At 44.9% G+C, this 25,007-nt stretch overlaps 1 protein-coding gene across 1 annotated transcript in view; it reads left to right on the top strand.

Moving 5' to 3' along the window:
* LOC311234688 (E3 ubiquitin-protein ligase TRIM47-like) overlaps positions 1–25,007 on the top strand; it is a gene marked incomplete at its 3' end in the record, with an annotated part of 81,507 nt that overhangs the window by 31,781 nt on the left and 24,719 nt on the right. Inside the window, exons 4-6 of the mRNA XM_084321932.1 lie at positions 5,390–5,623; positions 5,935–6,094; positions 8,867–8,933. Coding sequence (XP_084178058.1) covers positions 5,390–5,623; positions 5,935–6,094; positions 8,867–8,933 — 461 coding nt within the window. The remainder of the gene's footprint in view (positions 1–5,389; positions 5,624–5,934; positions 6,095–8,866; positions 8,934–25,007) is intronic.

The raw sequence follows: 25,007 nt of genomic DNA on the forward strand, positions 1-25,007 counted from the left end.
TCATCCTGCAAGAGCACTGCGCCAGCGCCCAACTCGCTAGCATCCACCGCCAATTTAAAAGGCCTCGTGAACACAGGCGCCGCAAGGACAGGGGCACTGACCAGAATGGACTTCAACTGTTGAAACGCGAAGGAACACCTAGGCGTCCACTGAAACAGGATCTTCGGGATCAGCAGATCTGTAAGGGGAGAGGCTACCGCCGAAAAGTTCCTACAAAACCCCCTATAATACCCCGTCATCCCCAGAAAGCACCGGAGATCCCGACGTGTAGCTGGCTCTGGGAAACCAAGTATAGCCTCCACCTTAGAATGGACAGGGCGGACCTCCCCCCGCCCCACTACCTTGCCAAGATAGGTGACGGTCGCCCTGCCAAACTCGCACTTGGCCAGGTTCAGTGTCAAGTTCGCCCCAACAAGCGGTCCAAACACCTCCCGCAAACTAGCTATGTGCCCCTCCCAATCGTCAGAGTAAATGACGAGGTCATCGAGGTAGGCCTCACAACAAGCCACGCCCGACAGCACATGATTGACCAACCTCTGGAAGGTCGCAGGCGCGTTGCGCATCCCAAACGGCATCACCGTGTATTGCAGGAAACTGTCAGGTGTCACGAACGCAGAAATGAGTTTAGCCCGGTTCGTAAGTGGCACCTGCCAGTACCCTTTTAGCAAATCCAACTTAGTTACAAAAGACGCGCCCCCCACCCTGTCGACACAGTCCTCCATCCTGGGCAACGGGAAACTATCTGGCCTAGTCACATTATTTACCCGACGAAAATCAGTGCAAAATCTATCTGTCTTATCAGATTTATCCACCAATAAGCGAACTCCACGGGCTGAAGCTGGGCTCCGCGATGCCATTAGCGAGCATATATTCCACCTCTTTTTGCAACCGTGCGCGTTTGTGTGGATTCACGCGATACGCGTGCTGTTTAATGGGCACTGCCTCCCCCACATCAATGTCATGGTACAAGACACTCGTGCGCGAAGGGATATCAGAGAAAAGTTCGCCATGAGTCCTAACCAGGCCCATGATATCAGCTTGCTGTAGCTCTGATAAATGGCCCAGACGACAGCCAAGAGTGACCAAAGACTCCGTGTTTGTAAGACGGCCCTCCACAACCGCTTTAGACGGGATAATCACGTCATCCTCCAGCCCACCACCGCCGTCTGAAAGAGAAAGACTGTCATTACTCATATCGACACTAGATGGGGCCAACACACAAGCCGACACCGGCATAGCGGCCACCACAGTACTGGCCACAGGACCCCTTGTATGAAACGGCTTAATCATATTAATATATGATTACAACATCAAATGAACCCCCTCATCCCAATCATCCTCTGTATCACGACAGAACGCCCGAAGCATAGTCTTTAACGTGGAGTGGAATCTTTCTAACGCCCCCTGTGACTCCGGGTGGTATGGACTAGAGAAGCTATGTGATATATCCAGCCGTTTCAAAACCTGCAAGAAGATACGAGATAAGAAATTCGTCCCTTGATCGGATTGGACCACGCGAGGTAAACCGAACACAGAGAAAAACCTCACCAAGGCCTGTGACACTGTCTTGGCCGTTATCCGCTTCAACGGAATCGCTTCAGGGAAACGTGTGTTGGCACACATAATGGTCAAAAGAAAACTATTACCTGCCTTAGTTCTAGGGAGCGGCCCCACACAATCAATAATAACCCTCTCAAAGGGTTCCCCCATTGCCGGGATAGGATAGAGCGGCGCCCGTGGAATGACGTCATTGGGTTTCCCCACCATTTGACACGTAGAACACCCCCTGCAGTGCTGCGCCACATCCTGTTTTAACCCTGGCCAAAAAAATATACCCAGCACCCTATCAAATGTCTTGTTGACCCCCAAATGCCCTGCGAGCCTATGATCGTGAGCCAAACAAAGGATATCATGACGGTACTTAAACGGAACCACAACTTGCGTCACCACATTCCAATCATTCCCCAATGACGCATCCGGATCAGGGGACCATTTACGCAGCAACACCCCGTCTCCCAGGACATAACAGCTTTTAAGGCCCTTACTCTCTCCTTCCCCCACAGCGGACGCAAAAAGCCCCGACAGGCTTGAATCCCTACCCTGTTCTGCAATAAGTTCCTCACGAGCGAAAGAGAACCCAGCCGGGCTACTGGCAACTTCAGCCGAGGAAATAGTGGGCAGCAACGAACCGGCTGAAACAGAAGAAACATCATCATCAGACTCGAGTTGGCTAACTGTAGGGGCAAGCTGAGACAATAACAACGAGCCAGGCTGCCCCTGGAGCGCCCCCTCCCTCTCAGGCTCCTCGCCGTCAGCCGCTACTATGGTATCGAACAAGTCCACATCGCCCTCTTCCTCGGCCCGAGCTCTAACAACCATGGCTCGCGTCACCGCACATGAAGGGAACACCCTCGGATACACCTCTGCCAGGGTGTCTACAGCACCAGACTGTGCTGGCACATAAGTCACATCTGCCTTCACGAGGACCCTACCCCCTGCCAAATCGTTCCCGAGGATTAATGATACCCCCGCAACCGGGAAACAACTTTCTACCCCAATGACGACCGGGCCCGACACCAATTCAGATGTCAGGTGGACAATGTGAAGCGGGACTTTCATCACATGCATCCCAAAAGACCTAACTGTTATCCCAGCATCCACCTCTGAACTACTGTCAAAGGGCAACACATCCCCCCGGATAAATGACTGGGATGCAGCCGTGTCCCTTAATATGGTCACAGGAACCCTCACCCCATCACTAGCCAAGGATACAAAACCCCCGCTGATAAACGGTAGGTAAGCTTTAATATCCTCACCCCTTTTGTCGTACTCAACCGATGTGCATGTGGGTGCCATCACCAACAAAATCTGCTTACTGGGACGAGTAAGGGCAAAACAATTTTCCTTTATATGGCCTCTTTTCCTGCAGTTAAAGCACTTGCGTGTTTCAGACCTTGCGCCCCGCTCAACCGTCTCGCCCCCACTGATACCACCAGTGCCCACAGTCTTGTCGCCGAAACCCCACCTCGGCCTACTCTCCACATTGCGTACAGGGTAACTTGGCCTGTCAAAGAGTGTCTTGTGCGTCAGCACAAACTCGTCCGCCAGGCTCGCAGCCACCGAACACTCAGTCACCTTATGCTAATTCATGTACATAGCAACATTATCGGGCAAACAATACGATTTGAACTCCTCAAGAAGCACGAGCTCCCGCATCTTAAGCAGGGTGTCCACCTTTTCCGACGCGCACCACCGGTCAAACAACAGCTCTTTCTCATATGCAAACTCCACATAAGTCTGCGAGCTGCCCTTTCTCAGAGCCCTGAACCGCTGTCTGTACGCCTCAGGCACCAGCTCATACGCCCTGAGAATCGCAGCTTTGACCGCCTCGTAGTTTTGGGTATTCGGGCACAGTGACGCATATACATGTTGGGCTTTTCCCGTAAGAGCACTCTGGAGCAGCAACGTCCAGTGTTCGGCCGGCCACCTCAGTGTCGTGGCTACATTTTCAAACATGGAGAAATATTTATCCACATCCTTCTCTAAAAACTGCGGTACGAGACGTAGATATTTGGTCACATCGAACCTATCCTCAAGGTGTGGGCGCACCTCTGCCCCAAGCCTCCTGAGTTCGAGCGTGCGCGCGTGAGTGCGCTCCGCCTCAGCTTGGTCACGGTCAGCACGCTCCAACTCGCGCGCATGCACCCGTGCCACCTCCGCATGCTTTAGCTGTTCAAACTTAAGTTCTAACTCCAACTTTCGCAGCCCCAGAGAGCCATCAGAGGCTCGGTCTGACTCCTCATCGTCATCGTCATGCAACACCTCTTGGGTGGTCAGAGCCTCTACCAATATCCCCCGCTGCTGTGCCTTCCTACCCGGGGCCAGCTTAACCCCATAATGCTCTGCTATCCCCGCCAGCTCATCTTTCGTGCACACGCCTAACAACCCCACTGTCGGCCTATGCACAAAGTCTGTCACTGTCACTGGCATTTTTGAACAGGGGAGGAACAGGGGAGGAGAAAGAGAGATATCTATAACCACCATATATAAAAAACGAAACAATCAACCCATAAAAAAAAAAAAAAAAAAAAACGGCTTCACCCTATGTGTCTGTATAGTCCTGGTCCCTACCTACTTCGGCCACCGCTCCACTACCAAAACACTGGTACTGTATGTAAAGAATATAAGCCAGCACTGGCATGACCGCCTAACGCCTCCACACCTAGAGATATTCGCAGATCAACCACTGTCATGTGTCAAAAAAAAACCAACCCATCCCCAAACGTTCTCAACCCTCACTATAGCACCCCTATATAAGTAAACACTATACACACGCCGGCCTAGGAGGAGCCTGACAGGGTCCTTCTAATACCCCGACCGCATGTGGTGTGTCCCCAGGCGATGGAAGGCACCATATATAAAATGGTCCGACTGCCCTAGCTGGTTGAGAACGCTCCCTATTGGAGAAGTATTTGCCAAGGGGGTCTAAAACATGGGTCACACACACGACAATGTCAACCATACCTCACAGTGTGGATCCAGCCCAGCGGCCACCACCAAATGTTTGCTCCGAGTCGTTTGGCCGAGCCCCCATATTACGTAACCATTGACTACAGGAAGGCTCGTTATCTGGTCAATGCTACATAGTAAAGAGATGGCAGCCAAAGTATCTAAATAAAGAATATTTAATTTATAATTACCATGGTTTTGTAATAGAAAATGAACATCAAATAATAAACAGACAAACACAGAACTATACAGACAGGATCAGCACCAGACGGAAGGGATGACAGACTACTTATACACAAGGGAATGACGAGACAACACACACCTGGGGTAATGGTAATTGGGTACACCTGGGGGGAAAACAATAGGGACTACACACCATGACAGAGGACTACATCTAGACATGACAACTCACATTAGGAGCGCCTGATCAGGGCACAAACATACCCCCACATAACAGGGGGGAAACTCTGCATATATCGGTATCGGTCGATATCGGTTGATATCGGTATCGGAAATTAAGAGTTGGACAATATCGGTATATTGGTATTGGTAAAAAAGCCAATATCGAGCATCCCTAATTAAAATCTAAGTTCAACAATCACACATACCCATCTTCTCAATCACCCACTATGTTTACTTAACTGACAGTACGATTCTTTCTTATATGATTTGTGTTTTTTAAATGTCTGTTTTTCTTCAACCCTAGTTAATGCAGGTGGTAAGGAATTCCATGCAGTCATGGCTCTATACATCAGTCCTTTTCATTGCATTTGTTCTTGGCATCTTTACAGTACATCTTTCCATTGACACATAGTTGTAAAGCTCTTTAGAAGAAAGTGCTATACAAATGCAGTCCATTCATGTCTTTGTGTCTTAACAGAGTTCAGCCCAGACAGCAGTGAAGGCCAGTGATAAGATCTTCTCTGAGATGATCCGCTCCATACAGACGAGGCGCAAGGAGGTGAAGGCCCTGATCGGAGCCCAGGAGAAGACTGCAGTCAGTCAGGCTGAAGGGGTCCTGAAGCAACTGGAACAGGAGCTAGAGGAGCTGAGGAGGAGAGGGGTGGAGCTGGAGCAGCTGGAGCACACTGACGACCACATCCATTTCATTCAGGTTCACTAGATGTTAATATATTCTATTCCTTTTATATTTAAACCATATAGATCTACTTTAAAATTTCTGTTTCTGCCCATGTACTATTTGCAGTAGTAAAGTCAATAGAAATGTATGGTGAATCACTAGTATCCCTGTGGTTTTACCAAAGAAATACTATGTATATAGTTATTTCTATAGTGATTATCTATAGTATTTCTACAGCCATTTGTACATAAATATATATATATATTTTTAAATACTACAGTTTTACTGTAGATGATTTTCGTATGATTCTGACTCTTTGTTTAATATAATTTCTCTCAATCCAGGGTTTCCAGTCCTTCTCCAGTCCCAGTGTATCTCCAGACTTACCCAGTATCGCTGTCCATCCTCTACGTGACTTCAGGAATGTGAGTGATGCTGTTTCTGAGCTGAGAGACGAACTGACGAACATCCTGAAGGATACGTGGCCGAAGATATCAGCAGAAGGTGAGATGAATATATACACTGTTGTAAAACATGAAGATATCAGGAGAAGGTGAGATGAATATATACACTGTTGTAAAACATGAAGATATCAGGAGAAGGTGAGATGAATATACAGGTGCAGCTCAATAAATTAGAATATTGTGGAAAAGTTTATTTATTTCAGTGATTAAATTCAAAAAGCGAAACACTCATAGATTATAGATTCATTACACATAAAGTGAAATATTTCAAGCCTTTATTTGTTTTAATTTTGATGAGTATGGCTTACAATCACAAAGCGGGCGCTGAGTTGGAACCCACAGGGCAGGAGGAAGAGAGGCAGACCGAAAGCCACCTGGAGAAGAACCACAGAACAGGAGATGAAGAAAGAAGGGCTGTCCTGGCAACATCTGGAACGGAGGGCACAAGACCGGGATTTAAAGACCTAAGTAAAAGTAAGTAATGGCTTACAGCTCAGGAAAATCCCAAATTCAGTATCTCAAAAAATTTTATATTACATAAGACCAATCAAAAGATATATATATATATATATTTAATATAGAAATGTCAGCCTACTGAAAAGTATGTTCACTCAGTACTTGGTTTGGGCTCCTTTTGCACAAATTACTGCATCAATGCTGCGAAATAAATGGACTTTCCCACAATATTCAAATTTATTGAGCTGCACCTGTATAGACTGTTGTAAAACATGACTCAATGCTGGCTACCCTCCAGCAGGTTCTATAATAACATACATATATATATATATATATATATATATATATATATATATATATATATATATATATATATATATATATATATATATATATATATAAAAACCATTTCAGTAAGATGTTATCTATTTCTGCTCATTTATTTTGTTTACTTTAGATGATCATGAAAGTATGTTTTAGGAAAGGCATTTTCATTTTGGAAAATGTTTTTGTAAAGTTTGGGGGGGCAGAATGTTTTGTTTGTGTGAAATGGAACTTGTTAAACATTTTAATCAATAGAAATTGTAATCAATGTATGAATGATTCAATTAACCAATCAACCAATTAATCAATCAATGAATCAACCGATACATCAATCAATCAATCCAATCAAATAGCAACAGATAACAGAACTAAAGACAAATAAATAAAGACAAGTGACATCACAATAGAAACCCAGAATGAGCCTCCCTATGAACCCACTCGTCAGGACCTCTGGAACAGCTCAAGGAGCAAATCAGAAATAAGTGATGCGTTCTATTGTTTCATCCATGTTGATAACATGCTGTGACTGATATTTTGTGTCTCTAGTTTCTCCAGTGGCTGTTCTACTACCACCAAAGCCTGGGACGAGAGAGTACTTTTTACAACGTGAGTTCCACGATGACCTCTTTCTGTCACTTGTGTTGTCGTGTATCGGCTGATGGACAGACTCTGACATAATAGGGAGGTGTAGTGGTTACATCATTGCTGTTTTCGGCCGGTCCACCATCTTGAAAACACAATGTATTTGCCCATTGCCCATTTCTAAATCGTCTCGTTTACCTTAGGAGTCTGAGCTATGGAGCTCCTCCTCCTCAGAATTTCCCCCTTTTTTTTGGTTACATAATATACAACTACAGGTTCATACCTTCAAAATAAGCCATCAATTGTAGAATTCGAGCCGATTTAATCAATGTCCTATGAAACATTCTGGTACAATCCTTACCAATTTGCAGCAGGAGGATCTAAAAGAATTCAGTGAATTCAGTAAAATGAAAAGAGAACTACACTCCTTCCCAGAATGCAATGTGATTTCAATGTCAATGTCACTAGACAAATTCACACGTGGAACAAAGGCCCAGCAGGGAACAATTAGGGCTGAATGGGGTGTGATCAATACAGGCAGGCCTACAGCGACACACACTTTGATGCCATGTACACACATAGACCGAGGTTTAGATATATAATAGAGAGAGATTAACCAGTAAGCCACATCACTGAGAGAGACAGGAGACCAGTAAGCCATGTCACTGAGAGAGAGAGAGAGAAAGAGACAAGAGACCAATAAGCCATGTCACTGAGAGAGACAGGAGACCAGTAAGCCATGTCACTGAGAGAGACAGGAGACCAGTAAGCCATGTCACTGAGAGAGAGAGAGAGACGAGAGACCAATAAGCCATTTCACTGAGAGAGACAGGAGACCAGTAAGCCACATCACTGAGAGAGACAAGAGACCAATAAGCCATGTCACTGAGAGAGAGAGGGAGAGAGAGAGAGAGAGATTTTTAGATTTTTAAATACAACTTTATTTTCTCACTCAGCAATCAACAATACATCAGAATGTATAACACAAAACACAGAACAGCAAATCAAATCAAGAAAAATAAAAGACAAACTTCACATCAGAACAAAGCCAAAAACCAACTCCAACCCCTCCACAACTGTACACAACACCCACTTGTAACACCATATCATCTCAAACTCTGCTACATTGCTGGTCAACTGGTAAAAATGAAAATCTGTTCGCAACCTTGCCTGTACCATACCTCTAAACAAGATAGTGGTATCTACCAGCACCGAATCCTCAATCTTTTTCCTCCTGCTTAGATAAATGGCCATTTTTGCCTGACCCAGCAGGAAGTTGAAGAGCTGACACTTTAACCTCCTCTTCCTGCTGTACCTGTACCCCAAAATAAACATATCTGGAGTAAGATGTTCATCAAACATCACAAACATGCGGGTCAGGAACTGAAAAAAAACTAGGAGCCTGTCACACTTTAAAAAACAGTGAAAAACTGTTTCCCTCTCTGTGCAGAAAGGACAGGTGTCTTCAACATCAGAATTAATCACAGAGACAAAAGCGTTCACAGCAACTGCACCATGTAAAATTCTCCACTGTAAATCCCCAACTCTTTTAGTTAACGGTGGTTTGTATAGTGCTCTCCACTCAGGCCTCTGAGCCTCCTGCAGGCCCAGATGAGCTCTCCATGGAGTGTCAACCCTATCCTTCAGCCTGTTTTGGTTCAACACTTTAACACACAGGTAATACATAGCTTTGCCCACCATGGTGCTCAGCCTGCAATCAGCAGCACTGCTCACCTCTAACAGACAACAATCACATTTAAAAATAGGGCTGAGTTTCACATCAGGAAAATAATCATTTACAGCAGGCAATAACTGACCATTACAATAATCAACACACATTTCCAGTTCATTATCAGTCAGCTGCTGTTTCCAGCCTCCCAATAGGCGGCCCATCACCCTGACAGACCTTGTGCCCAGCTGTGAGGCCAGACCGGCAGCATTATCAAAAAGGGGACGCACACCTCCAGCACATTGCCCAACGTGAACATCTTCGCCTCACACAGCCTTTGCCTCAGCGCTGGCTCGGCCCCACTCTGAAAACGAGTCCCATGAACCACAGGCTCCCTCAGAAGCCAGTACTAAGAGCCACCGTCCTTCAGTCTCTCTTTCGTAAACAAGCCCCACACTGTTAACAGTCCCTTGTAGAAACGGGGCAGGTTTTTCATTGTACATCCTTTTAAATCCATAAGGAACATTGGCTCAGCCAGACTTAGCCCACCACACCGCTCCAGTATGGCTCGGGCCACAGGTCTCCAGACCAGATCAGCCGGTCCTGTCAGGAGTCTCTGAATGAAACGGAGCCTGAACGCAGCTCCCCTACTTGCCAAGTTGACAAGCCCCTGTCCCCCTTCCTCCTTGGGCAGGAAAAGGACACTCTGTGGGACCCAGTGCAACCGATTCCAGAAGAAGTCCACCATCAACCCCTGCACCTTAGACAGCAGGTTCAGCGGCGGGTCCGTACACGCTAGCCGATGCCACAGCATGGAGGACACAAGATTGTTGATAATAGGGACCCGACCTTTCAGCGACAGTTTTGGAAGAATCCATTTCCATCGCTTCAGCCGGCCCTCCACTTGATCTACCACACCGTCCCAATTCTTGGAAGAAAATACCTCATCCCCAAGATAAATCCCCAAGTACTTTAGGCCTCCCCTCTTCCATGTCAGGCCTCCAGTTAGCACAAGTCCATCAATTGGCCCTTTACCCACTGCTAAGGCCTCACTCTTCTGCCAGTTCACCCTAGCAGAGGAGAGAGTACCAAAAGCCATCACAGTTGATTGTACAATGTTAATGTCGTGCTGGGACTTTACCATAATCATGACATCATCAGCATATGCAGACAGTTTGAATTTTATGTCACAACCCGGAAAAGAAAAACCTGACAAATGAGTCCTTAATCTGTGTAACAGCGGCTCTATGGCCAGACAGTACAACATTCCTGATAAAGAACAGCCCTGTCGGACTCCCCTCTGAACCTCAAAAGGCGCACTTAAACCACCGTTAAGTACACTCAATGTCTCTGTACAAGACCTGGATCATAGCTATAAGCCCAGAGCTGAAACCAAAAGCCTGCATTGCTTTCCACAGGTACTGATGTTCAACTCGGTCAAAAGCCTGGAGAGAGTCGCAAACCATGTTCCAAACCGGAGGGTGCTCCTCCGTGCTCCGCCATGCCTGTGTAAAGGCACGACGCAGCACTCACCAAACAATTGTCACTCTATACTACGGCTAAACTCAACCGAAACAGCTAAAGCCAACACTCTCATAAAAGCACACAATAAATAAGCAACAGTCTAATTCATAACATTAAACACAACAAGTTAGAGAAAAAGTTAGAGTTTCACTCACACCGCAAACGCTCCTCCACCCCTCGCTCAACCACGCTCCGCTCCACCATACACACGCATGCGCACAGAGAGAGAGAGAGGGAGATAGAGAGACAAGAGACCAATACGCCATGTCACTGAGAGAAAGAGAGACAAGAGAGAGAGACAAGAGACCAATACGCCATGTCACTGAGAGAGAGAGAGAGATAGAGAGAGAGACAAGAGACCAATAAGCCATGTCACTGAGAGAGAGAGACAAGAGACCAGTAAGCCATGTCACTGAGAGAGAGACAAGAGACCAATAAGCCATGTCACTGAGAGAGAGAGAGAGAGAGAGAGACAAGAGACCAATAAGCCATGTCACTGAGAGAGAGAGAGAGAGAGAGAGAGAGAGAGACAGGAGACCAATAAGCCATGTCACTGAGAGAGAGACAAGAGACCAATAAGCCATGTCACTGAGAGAGAGAGAGAGAGAGAGACAAGAGACCAGTAAGCCATGTCACTGAGAGAGAGAGAGACAAGATACCAGTAAGCCATGTCACTGAGAGAGAGAGACAAGAGACCAATAAGCCATGTCACTGAGAGAGAGACAAGAGACCAGTAAGCCATGTCACTGAGAGAGAGAGACAAGAGACCAATAAGCCATGTCACTGAGAGAGAGACAAGAGACCAGTAAGCCATGTCACTGAGAGAGAGAGACAGGAGACCAATAAGCCATGTCACTGAGAGAGAGAGACAAGAGACCAATACGCCATGTCACTGAGAGAGAGAGAGACAAGAGACCAATAAGCCATGTCACTGAGAGAGAGAGACAAGAGACCAGTAAGCCATGTCACTGAGAGAGAGAGAGACAAGAGACCAATAAGCCATGTCACTGAGAGAGAGAGACAAGAGACCAATACGCCATGTCACTGAGAGAGAGAGAGAGAGAGACAAGAGACCAGTAAGCCATGTCACTGAGAGAGAGAGAGAGAGACAAGAGACCAATAAGCCATGTCACTGAGAGAGAGAGAGAGACAAGAGACCAATACGCCATGTCACTGAGAGAGAGAGAGACAAGAGACCAGTAAGCCATGTCACTGAGAGAGAGAGAGACAAGAGACCAGTAAGCCATGTCACTGAGAGAGAGAGAGACAGGAGACCAGTAAGCCATGTCACTGAGAGAGAGACAAGAGACAAGAGACAAATAAGCCATGTCACTGAGAGAGAGAGAGAGAGAGAGAGAGAGAGAGAGAGAGAGAGAGAGAGAGAGAGAGAGAGAGAGAGAGAGAGAGAGAGAAAAGAGACCAATAAGTCATGTCACTGAGAGAGAGAGAGAGAGAGAGAGAGAGAGAGAGAGAGAGAGAGACAAGAGACCAATAAGCCATGTCACTGAGAGAGAGAGAGACAAGAGACCAGTAAGCCATGTCACTGAGAGAGAGAGAGACAAGAGACCAATAAGCCATGTCACTGAGAGAGAGAGAGAGAGAGAAGAGACCAGTAAGCCATGTCACTGAGAGAGAGACAGGAGACCAGTAAGCCATGTCACTGAGAGAGAGACGAGAGACCAGTAAGCCATGTCACTGAGGCCCCGTTTAGACGGAAACGCTAGCAGGTGAATCCGCAAAAATATTTTTACAGATGTGCCTTTCGTTTATACGGAAACGGCGTTTTTACGGGGTGAAACCGCAAAAAAGTTGTTTCGTTTAACGTAAAGCCTTTTAAATATAATCAAAACGTTCCCGTGTTTCGGCGGTCTGTGCGCAAAATAATAACGAGTTGAGCTTTATGATTTATGATGAATTGAAAATGGGGGACCCTGATGTAAACAGGACGAAAGTTGGTCTGCATCCCCAATTAACAATTGTATGTACTGAGCTGTACTGTACTGTACCCATTCTGCAATCTGTTAATAAACTTTTCAATCAATCAATCAATCAAGCTACGCGGAGCGCAGTCAGTCAGTAGCCTACACCCCGTATATTCCGATAACGCTATATAAACCATGAATGAATGAATGAGAACTTTATTAACAGATTGCAGAATGGGTACAGTACAGTACAGCTCAATACATACAATTGTTAAGGGGATGCAGACCAGAGAAAGACTTTCGTCTTGTTTACATCAGGGTCCCCCATTTTCAATTCATCGTAACATATATGACATGCTGCATTCATTCTGAGAGAAAGATCTATTATTCCAAATGCTATTTATAGGGTTTTGACCATAATTACACTACTGTTGCTATTTTACAATGAACTATAATGAACTACGGTTCATAGAACATCCAGTGTTATTATGCACAGAAGCTCATTTCCTTGTTGTAATAATATATTCTACCACTGGGCGCGAGGTACGCCAGGTCCGAAATGTGCGTAGATGTAAGCACGAAGTCAAGTTCAAGTTGAAGTTGATGAATCCCACTCTTTGCTTAGAAATGATCGTACGCACGGGTTACGCACAGATCTGTGCGTAGAACACGTTGATGCATGAGGGCCCTGGTGTTTACAGAGCTACAGGGGAGGAGACTACTGGTTCAGTCACAATAGTGTTCAGACTAGAGTCTCAGGCCCTCGGTCCTCCAGGATAGGAGTGTACCTGGATCACAAGGCAGGTACTCTGTCCTTCTACAGTGTCTCTTACACCATGACCCTCCTCCATACAGTTCACACCACGTTCACACAGGCCCTCTATCCAGGGATATGTGTTGACTATGATGCAACAGCAGAATTAATGAACATATGGTAGAGCCTGAGATCATCGTATCTATTTTGAAATATAATTGATACCAATTAGAGATGTCCGATATTTTCGGCCTACCGATATTATTGGCCGATATTGGCATTCAAATGTAATATCGGATTTGATTTTAATTTCTTTTTAAATCTTTTTTCTTTTTTATGTAACCTTTATTTACCTAGGCAACCAAGTAAGAACAAATTCTTATTATACAAAAGCAGCCTGACCAAAATCCTAAATCCTTTAGAGGGAATGGGGTGGGGGGGGGGGGGGGGGGGCTGCAACAAAAAACAAGGTTATGTGTACTTTACATGCATACTGTACAAGTAAATTAAATACAAAATGACAGTAGCAATAGTATACTAGGAAAATTACAATAAATAAGGGAGAGAGAAGGAAAGAGAGAGAGGGGAAAAGGGAGAGTGAGAACCAGAGGGAGAGAAGAAAAGGGGAGATGCACAGATAATGTTTACATTTAGAAAGCCTTGTTGAATACATCCAGTGAAATTAACCCACCAATGCATACTTTTATTGTCAAAAGTATGCATAATGTTGTGTTAATTCCACGACAAGAGGAATGCAATGTTAGTTACCTGAGATAAATGTGTATGTGCTCATTTCATCATTCATGTCTTTTCTATTTTTTTCTTTTTTTTATTGATCTTTTCCCCCTCCTTTTTCCTCAGATTTTCTCCCATCCCAATGTTACTCGTTATGCCAATTCCCAATCCCCTTCCTGGTCGCTGCGCACTTACCCCCCACAGTCAGTCTGGGAGAGTGGAGGCTATCACGTGCTTCCTCCGACACACGTCTAGCCAATCAACCGCTTCTTTTTCACCTGGCAGCGCAGACTTTCACTGAGAGGGTGTAACGTGTGGAAGGATCACACTACCCCCCTTAGATCCTATCCGCGCTGAGCAGGCGCCCCGACCGAACTCTAGGAGTCGCTGTTTACAACGACCCGGACCCACCCCGCCAGCGTTCCCACCCTCTAATACTGCCAATTGTATTAGTGTGAACGGCCAGCCAAGCTGGTGACAACCCCGGAGCTGTGAGCTGGATTCGAACAGGCGAATCCAGCGTCTCCGGTGTTGGTGACGAACGCAATCTCCGCTACGCCACGTGACCGCCCCATGTCTTTTCTATTCTAATAAAACTGAATCAAACCATAAACAAGGTGGCCTGTTGGAATGTTAGATCCTAATGTGATTCCAAGATAAATACTACTTGCAAAACAGAGGCCTCAGCATGGGCTCCCCAGCCGCTGTGAACCTAGCCAACCTGTACATGTCCAAGTATGAGTCTGATCAAATTTTTAATAATAACCCGTTTGAGAAATTCGTCAAATCCTATATGCGATATATTGATGATATGTTTTTTATTTGGTCTGGTACATCGTCTGATCTTGATGCCTTCCTTGAGTACCTGAACACCTGCAGAGAAACTATAAAGTTTACATTAAAGTTTGATATGCATATTCTACCTTTCCTAGATGTTTTGATCAAGAAAGCCCCTGATGGCATCTCATTACATACAGAGGTCTTCAAAAAGGAGACAGACCGTAACTCGTTCTTACATTATTCCAGTTACCACACTCCTGCCTTGAAGAATAGTCTACCTTTCAGCCAAATACTCCGTTATAGGAGAATTTGTGACACTGAAGATAGATTTACTGCACAAGCAGAAGTTCTACGTGGCAGCTTTCATGAGAGAGGCTATAGTGTCGACTTGACACATAAAGCCCTGAATAAAACCAATCTGATCGATAGGGCCACGTTGTTTATCCCCAAAAAGAAAAAAGAAAACACAGACAAAGTATCCTTTGTGTCTACTTTTAGCCCCATTACGAGAGGCATACGGAGCATAGTCAATAAATATTGGCATATTCTACAGTCGGATCCAATAATAGGGACAGCGTTTCAACATTCACCTAATTACTTTTATAAAAGACAAGCGAATTTATCTAACCTATTAGTTAAAACCGACTTGCCCGTAAGGAAACCTACAAATTTTTTGTAGAATATCCCTGATGGAAATTTTCCTTGTCAAGCCTGTGTACAAATTGATCAAAGAGAAATTTTACACGCACCCGAAAACGAACAAAAAAATACCTGTTAAAGGGCGTATCACGTGTAATTCATCCAATCTTGTGTATCTGCTAAAATGCCTGTGTAATTTTTATTATGTGGGGAAGACAACCAGAGCCTTTAAAACAAGAATCAGTGAACATAAGTGTTCAGTGAGAAATTCAGATATAAAGTCGTCAGTAGCTAGACATTTTTCCAGGTGTAAACATACCGTTAACGATCTCAGATACATGGGACTCGAGCTAGTCCACAGGCCCGCGAGTGGGGGAGACAGACACAAGTTACTATTGCAACGGGAATGTTATTATATTCACCTGTTTAATTGCATAGAACCTAGAGGAATGAATGAAGAGAACGTGTTAACCTGTTTCCTTTAAGTACCTTTTACCTATAAGATTTTGGTTTAATCCATGCGGTTGTTTCATGCAAGAGGTATGTTTATCCTATGATGCTCAATAGAAAAATATATAGAAACATGTATGTAAATAAGTAAAGGGGCTCAATTAGCCCTATAAACTACGGGCATGTTACATATAAAGTTTCTGGTAATTGTAATGTATTTTTGCTTTTGCTTTTGTTTTCATATAGGTTGTATATTTGTATAATTTGTATTTACTAACATACTCTATTTTGATAGGTCTTTCCTTTGGTCATTGAGGACCAATAGACTCAGGCACACCTGCGCCGTGATGCCATTACCTGCCAAGTCATTAACCACCTGTGTATATAACCACCATCTTGACTGCATGTGCATTGCAAGCTATAACACTGAAGAAGGAATATGTAATTCCGAAACATGTTTGTTTCAGGCTGCCATTAAATTCTTGAACCTGAGAGTGCTGGTCTAGCTTCACTGCTTCTTTTTTATAGATCCTAATGTGAAAAACTGTGATTTTATATGTCTGCTCATTTTACTCTTGCTATTATTTTACTTATTTTTACTTTTGTCTTTACGCCCCACTATCCGCTGGGTCCATACTATAACCTTTATCATGTTTTGTAACAGATTACAGAAATTCAAGAAGCCTACTGTACGTGAGGTTCTGATATGATTTGATTAATATATCTGCATTTATCCCACTTTATGCTTTGCTCTTGCTGCTTGTTTTACACTGATTTTATGTCTTATTTCTTACTGATGTAAAGCACGTTGAACTGCAATCCCCTGCATGAAAGGTGCTATAAAAATAAAGTTATTATTATTATTCAGTTTCAGTTTCAGTTTATTTAAAAAGGACAGTACACATTAATAAACATTTCTGTAAATGTGTCAGTTTTAGCCAAAAACATATTATTACTAAATAGACAACTATCGTCCTGTCTCTCTTCTCTCCTTTCTTTCTAAAACACTTGAACGTGCTGTATCCAACCAACTTAGTGATTATCTCTTACAGAATGACCTCCTAGATCCTTATCAGTCAGGCTTCAGGACTGGTCACTCCACAGAGACAGCCCTCATAGCGGTCACAGATGCTCTTCACTTAGCAAAAGTGAAGGGCCTCTCCTTTGTCCTGATTCTCCTGGACCTGTCGGCAGCCTTCCACACAGTCAACCATCAGATCCTCCTCACGTCCCTCACAGGAATGGGAGTGGCTGGCTCTGACATCCTACCTCGACGACCGCTCCTACCAAGTGTCACGGAGAGGGACCCCCTTCGGACAGGTGTCCCCCAGGGCTCGGTCCTTGGACCCCTCCTCTTTTCCCTCTACACAAAATCTCAGGGTAACATTATTACGTCGCATGCCTTCTCGTATCGAACAAGCGAGAGTAGACGATTGCAGCCAGGGGAGGAGTCAGAAAGTCGAACACTTCATAGTTGACAACAAGCCTTATAGCCTGCTCGCCTAGTCTCGCATGGCAGATATCGCGTTCATGTTCCTACACACACACACACACACACACACACACACACACACACACACACACACACACACACACACACACACACACACACACACACACACACACACACACACACACACACACACACACACACACACTTCAGAAACAAACATAGTATCAATGAGAGCATCAATACACCTGAGTGAAGTCTAGTAAAAAATAAAAAATGTTAAAAAAAATTCTTAAAAGTTAATCGTGAGTTAAAAGAAATAGTGCCGTTAATAGAATCGGGCGATAACGCGTTAATACCGTGTTAACTTTGACAGCCTTAATATAAACACAACCCAACAAACAAATGCATGAATGTATATTATGCATGAATGTATGACAATATGCATGAATGCATGCATGACAAGATTAATTAATATGTATGTTTGATAATGTATATGAAGGTATGTATGATAATATGAATGAATGTATGTATGTAATGAATGTATGATAATATGTAATGATAATATGAAATAAATGATCAGGGTGGTTTTTCAGTTCTCAGTACAATCTGAAGGGAAATGATGAATGTTTGGAGTGTGTATGTGTGTGTGCGTGCGTGTATGCATGCTGTTCGAAGTCCGTGATGGAGCCGCTCCAACCGATAAACACACACATCAACGTGCGACTCGTGAACTAATCCTTCAAAACTAACAGCTCTTTTGACAACTTTTGACAACTCACGAGACGTGACCGAATCAAACTGTCGACCAATTTGTAACAGTGTAATCACTCACTAACAAATTCTCACACGATAGTTTAAATACAAGAAAAGTACTCGAACCGACCAAACGAGAATCACAACTGCGTGCGACAACTCACTCAGTGACCACCTGCCGAGGAAGCGCCTTGCACTAATGAGAGAACAAACCAGCATGTCTGCCTTGGCACTGATTCAAGCTGGCTGTTTTCCAGTAAACAAGTGGTAATCATTGACTAATTCCTCCAAACTGATTCATCTATTGTATTTATTTATTTAACACTCCAAAGTATTCCAATCTTCTAACTGTCTTAATTCAAGTACAATTATAATGAAATGCTTAGTTCTGTATGACCCTCCTGAGATTGTGCTTCTTACAGTAAAAGAGTAAAATACCAAACACTATACAAAATATACAATATAAAAAACTAAAATATACAAAATGCTAAAATGAGGTAGAAGAGGTAGTGATAATCTGTAAGAATAAATAGATAACATATGGTGTAATGTTTAAAAAGTGTTTAATTCGCCTAAAAGTACATGCCCAAGTAAATGGAAGATTGGTCCTTGGACCCACTGATTCATGTATTGTATTTATTTATTTAACAGTCAAAGTATTCCAATCTTCTAACTGTCTTGATTCAAGTAAAGAAAAAAATAAATTGTCACATATAAGGTACATTATAATGAAATGCTTAGTTCTGTATAACCCTCCTGAGATTGTGCTTTTTTAAATAATTTTTATCCACTTTTTCTCCTTATTTTCCATTTTTCTCCAATCCCAATTTCGTGTTTCCAATTCTTCCCTCCCCTGTCTTGAACGTTGCTCGACTATGAAACGTACAGAAAGGTAAAGGTACAGACACAGAAAGGTAAAGAAACTAAATATGTTCTATTATATGGCAATAACATTCAGGTTTGTTCTACCTGTTTGTTCAATGTCCATTGAAAGCCCGGGGTCTCCTCTGTTTTAGGACTACAGCACTTTCATGACACGTTATTCACTCACATCTAATTCATCTGGTTTCCTCCAGGATGCGCTGATATATTTATGAACTCATATTTCGCTAATAACACTTAAAATCGTTGGTAAACAAACATAGTGCTGAAAATATACAATTTGACTGCTGTTTTGATAGGGTTAGGGTCATCACTCTTTGCTACATTTGAAAAGAAAACTCAACATTTAATGCACAATTAATACGGACTGTATTATCTATTTATGGCCTGAAATTAATCTTGTACTGGACCGCTCTGGCTTAACTCATTCAGCACCAGCGATTATCCTCATCCCTGTAGTGGGCCACGCATTAAAAGATAGGCATTTTCACTGTGCGTCACAATGTTTGCAGAGCTATATCTATATTATAGCTATGGAGACAATACTATGGCTCATTTGACAGTCACTATCTCTCGTACAACATGTAAAAAAGAGTTAATTTGCGTGTTATCCCGTGGAGAATATTGTATAGTTTCAGAGTGATCCGGGCTAATTCCTGGAAGCTGAGTTATGGAGCGCTATGTGCATTTTGCTAAAGTCGTTCGCGTTGCTCGCCTGGACACGATATTATTTCCAAATCAAAGGTATATAATAGGTATTATGTTGCATCATGAAGGCATCAAGGGGGGGGGGGGTCGTTTTGTGATGCTCTGATAGTCAGCAACGGCATATGTTTTGAATACTATATACATTGATTATTGCCATCGATGTGAAATCATTGTTGGATCAAAGTAGGATTGATTTCATAAAGTCCTTACCTTTGCTAGGAGTTATTCCAAAATGAATATTCCAATTGTCTGATCGCGATTTCCATCGGGTCCCTGACGTGAAATGGCACAAAATATGCATCAAGTGTGCTGGACGCGTTCCAAGTTGGTCAATTGAAGCCAGGGTCCAGTGTGAAATAAGGTTTCAAAGGGTAGGCAATACTGCCACCTAGCAGGATTCGGCCGGCATTGCACTCTCGAGTTCTCAAAATGAGTTCCAATGATAACACAGAGGTCCATGAGAGTGTATAGAATATTAAAATCGACGGCTGGACTAGCTGAGGAAGCCGGTTAGCTGCAGGGGCTAAGCTAGCAGACAGGCTGGACTAGCTGAGGAAGCCGGTTAGCTGCAGGGGCTAAGCTAGCAGACAGGCTGGACTAGCTGAGGAAGCCGGTTAGCTGCAGGGGCTAAGCTAGCAGACGGCTGGACTAGCAGAGGAGAACAAGCTAGCTGAAAGGACAGTCCTAGCTGTGGGGAACAGGGTAGCTATCAGGGGAGCTAACGAGGCTAACAGGGGAGCTAACAGGGGAGCTAACAAGGCTACCAGGGGAGCTAACAGGGGAACTAAAGAGGCTAACAGGGGAGCTAACAGGGGAACTCACATACACTGTCTGTGCTGGCTGGGGTCGTCGACTGGTCGGGTCGTACTGTTATGGTTTGACACCGACCCCAATAGCACAACACAAGACAGGTATGAGAGTAAGCCAAAACAGGGCAATATTTATTATATAACAAAAAGCGGCACAGTCCCCTTAAGGGAGAACACAAAAAACACTAGAGTCCATGAAATATGAAAACTGCGGCACTGTGCCTTTAACAGGCGAACAGGCTAAGGGACTAGGGGCACTGGAGAGGGGGACAGGGACAGAGGCCCGGAGAGGCGGGCTAGAGACTGGGACAGAGGCCCGGAGAGAGGGGCTGGGGACGGGGACAGGAATCCAACGGCGGAGGCCGGGCACAGGGGCCCGACGGCGGAGGCCTGGCACGGGGACCGGGGGCCCGACGGCGGAGGCCGGGCACGGGAATCCTCTTCCGTCCCTACACCGAGTAGGGCTCTGCTGCTCAGAAAGGAATCCTCCTCCTCCTCCTCGGATGCTGCAGACGGGCAGCGCAGAACAAAGGGGGTCCCAGGGGACCGGGGCGAGAACACGCCATCCCCCCGTGGAATAGGGAGCGATGGCGAGCCGGGGTCCGAGGGAGAACACGCCATCCCCCCGTGGAATAGGAAGCGATGGCGAGCCGGGGTCCGAGGGAGAACACGCCACCCCCCCGTGGAATAGGGAGCGATGGCGAGCCGGGGTCCGAGGGAGAACACGCCATCCCCCCGTGGAATAGGGAGCGATGGCGAGCCGGGGTCCGAGGGCGAAGACGCGGCAGGTGATGGTAGCGACAGAAGCGTACAGCGTACAGAACCAGCATACAGAAGCGTACAGCGTAAAGACGCGTACAGCGTACAGAACCGACGTACAGAACACAGAACGACCCGCCCAGGACTGGAGGGGAGTCTGCAACCTAAGTACTCTCCCGAGCTGATCGCAAACTCCCAACAGGTGCGTGAAGGTAGAGGAACAAGAATGTCCAAAGGTGGGGGCTGGTGAAGAGTAGGAGACAGGGAAAAGTCCTCGCAAGGGTGGGGGCTGGTGAAGAGTAGGAGACAGGGAAAAGTCCTCGCAAGGGTGGGGGCTGTTGAGGAGAGTAGACAGGGAAAAAAGGTCCAGGGACAGGCGAATCCTCACACTACCAAATGGTTAACCCTTTCATCATCATCAAACCTTTATTTGAATAGGCAGGTTAATTAAGAACAAGTTCTTATTTTCAATAACGGCCTATTTGGGGGTAAAAAGCCCCCTAGGGGAAAGGGAATGGGGGATCCAATAAAATGAATAAAAATATAACACAAAGGAACATTATTAAAAAGGCAGGACATACATACAGAGCAACAACTGAACTGAACAACAACAACTGACGGACAACAGAACAATAGTGGCAGCATGGTGTTAGCACACGGAGAAGCAGCTACATGAGTGCTCTAGGATGTTGTTAAAGTTTCCTTTAACAATCTAATTTAAATAAATGTTTCCATATTTAAGGTTTTTTGTAGGGGTGCACCGATATGAAAATTGGCCACCGATACCGATACCGATTGTTCAACTAACACAATCGGCCGATACCGATATTTTTAATTTTTTTTTATATTTTTTTTAATATTTTTTTTTTTTTTAATGAAACTACTGTATATTTGTATGTGTGTTTGTATTTGTAGGCCTCTTTACTTACTTAAAAAAGGAAACATCAAGAAATATGTTTATGGTATCACTGATCCCTCTCCCAGTATCGTCTGGCGGCCTGCAGAGGGATACTATTTTCTCAACCAGAGCTTTCAACCAATGCAATGGAACCATTCTGGCGGCCTGCAGCGGGATACTATTCTCTCAACCAGAGCTTTCAACCAATGCAATGGAACCATTTTGATTGACAGTCGATTCGGCCAATTACGCCACACCGCTAGCACCCACCTCCTGCTTACCACCAAGCGTTTATTCATTTTTCTACTTCGGGGCATGCCGCCATTGATGATCTGCTTGCGAGAATGCGAGTCAAACTCAGAACCACAACAAGCTAATACGTTAGCTGCCCGGCAGTGCCCGCCGACCAGCGCGCTCCACAGGATGGCCAAACGAGACACAATGATTTTACTGCAACAAATGTTATAATAAAACAAAGCCTTTTTATACATTTGTCTGGTTGAAAACTTTATTAACAGATTGCAGAATGTGTAGTTGTGTACGGAATGAGCAACGGAATGTAACCGAGCTATGCACGGCTTGCTTGCTATCTTCGGGTAAATACTATGCTGATGTAATTGAACGTGTAACTAACTATAATAACGTTAATGCCACAAAACGAATGTTTGTGTCATTTTAACAGCAGATACTTTCTTAAATGCCATCCTCCCGACAGAGCGGTGTTGATGGGGAGCTCTGATGGATTCGCTTGGTTGTGTTATTACTATGCATTGAACAGCTAACCGAAAGCTAGGGTTAACTAATGTTAAAGGTTTAGCCATAACGTTACGTTGGCTAAAGTTGGGGCTATTCTTAATCCAGTAATAATGGCTGCAGACCTGCAAGCAAAGTACAGCAAGTTGGCAAAGGAGTATTCCAACGTAAATCACATTTTCACCAGTAACGTTAGTCTTCTGCCTCCCGGCTATGAACGGACTCGGAGTAATGCCTTGCTGCTATGGGTAATAATAATATGCTGATGTTATTGTCCGTGTAACACTAACTATATAACGTAAATGCCACAAAACGAATGCCTTGTTAATCATAAATAGTAACTTTGATGCAGTAGCTTGTGTGTGTGTGGGGGGGACGGCGGGCGTTGTGCAGGTGGGTCGCGAGTGAACTTTTTTTTTTTTTGCCTTTTGACGCTACACAAATGGATGGTTAGTTATCGGCGACTGCTATCGGCACATTTGAGCTTATCGGCCGATAGGCCGATAGCAGTCAACAAGGCACTTATCGGCCGATACCGATACCCGACCGATATATCGGTGCACCCCTAGTTTTTTGTAGTGTGTTCCAGCTATCAGCTGCTGCGTACTGAAAGGAGGAACGGCCTTGTGAGGAGTTGGCATGGGGGGCGTTTACCAGGATATGTGTGGCTGACCGGGTGTGGTAGTTCGGGAGTGGACGAGGGTGGACTAGGCGAGTAAGGTAAGGGGGAGTATCATGGCCTAGAAGTGTTTTATATACAAAGGCCAGCCAGTGGATGTTGCGTCTAATTTCCAGGGAGGGCCAGTTTACTAGGGAGTATAGCTCGCAGTGGTGGGTCCTGTAGGGGGCATTGGTAGCGAAGCGAATGGCGGAGTGATATAGGATATCTAAGCGCTCTAGATCACCTTTACGGGCCAAGCGGTAGATTACATCGCTAAAATCAAATAGCGGCAGAACAGTTATCTGGACCAGGGTGAGTTTAGCAGATGTAGTGAAGGAGGAACGGTTCCTATACAGAAAGCTAAGCCTTGCTTTGACTTTGGCCTGCAGTTTAGTTAGGTGTTCAGAGAAGGAGAGTTTGGTGTCGATCCACACTCCCAGGTATTTATAGGAGGTGATCAGTTCAAGCTTTTTGCCATCGGCAGCTACAATGGTGCCAGTCTGGGAGGCACCCTTGTGGCCGAACCACATAACTTTGGTCTTGCTGGTGTTTAGGACCAGGCAAAGGGCGGAGAAACCAGCTTGGATTTTTAGAAAGCTCTCCTGGAGAGTTTTTAGGACAGCATCTGGGGAGGGACCAGAGGTGTACAGGACTGTGTCATCAGCATAGAGGTGAATTAGGGAGTTTCCAGCGAACTGGCCTATGTTGTTTATATAGATGGAGAAGAGGATTGGAGCTAGTAAGGAGCCTTGGGGGTCCCCCTTAAAGATGGATAGGGACTGGGTTAATAGGTTGTCGGATTTTACTGACTGAGTGCGATCAGAGAGGTAGTTCTCGAACCATGCTACACTGTGATTAGTGACACCAATGTCTCTCAGCCGCTCCAAAAGCTGTTCATGATCTACAGTGTCAAAGGCTTTAGCCAGATCTATAAAGGCGGCAGCACAGTAGAGTTTGGAGTCAAGGGCGTTGAGGACATCATTGAGGACTTTCATTGTAGCAGTCTCACATCCATGCCCTGAGCGGAAGCCAGATTGGTTTTCCGAAAGTATGTTGTAGGTTTCTAGAAAGCTTGTGAGTTGTTTGCAAACTAGTCTCTCTAGCACTTTTACTATACAGGGTAAAATTGAGATTGGGCGGTAGCAGTTGGGGTCAGTATTGTTTCCTCCTTTGAACAGGGGCCGTACCAAGGCTGCTTTCCAAGCGGAGGGCAGTTCTGCTGTATGCAGGGACAGGTTACATAGATGGGAAATAGGTTCAGCAATGATGGGGGCTGCAGTTCTGTAGAAAAAGGGGTCTAACCCGTCAAGGCCAGGAGGTTTCTTGGGGTCAAGTTTGCTGAGTACTTCTAAAACCTCTTTCTCAGTAAATTCCTGCAGTGCAAAACTGATGCGTGGCTGGACTAGGGGCACTAAGGTTGGATGGTGAGGCAGGTGGCGCTG

This window comes from Notolepis coatsorum, assembly GCF_963971535.1.
Source record: "Notolepis coatsorum genome assembly, chromosome: 9".
NCBI lineage: Eukaryota > Metazoa > Chordata > Actinopteri > Aulopiformes > Paralepididae > Notolepis > Notolepis coatsorum.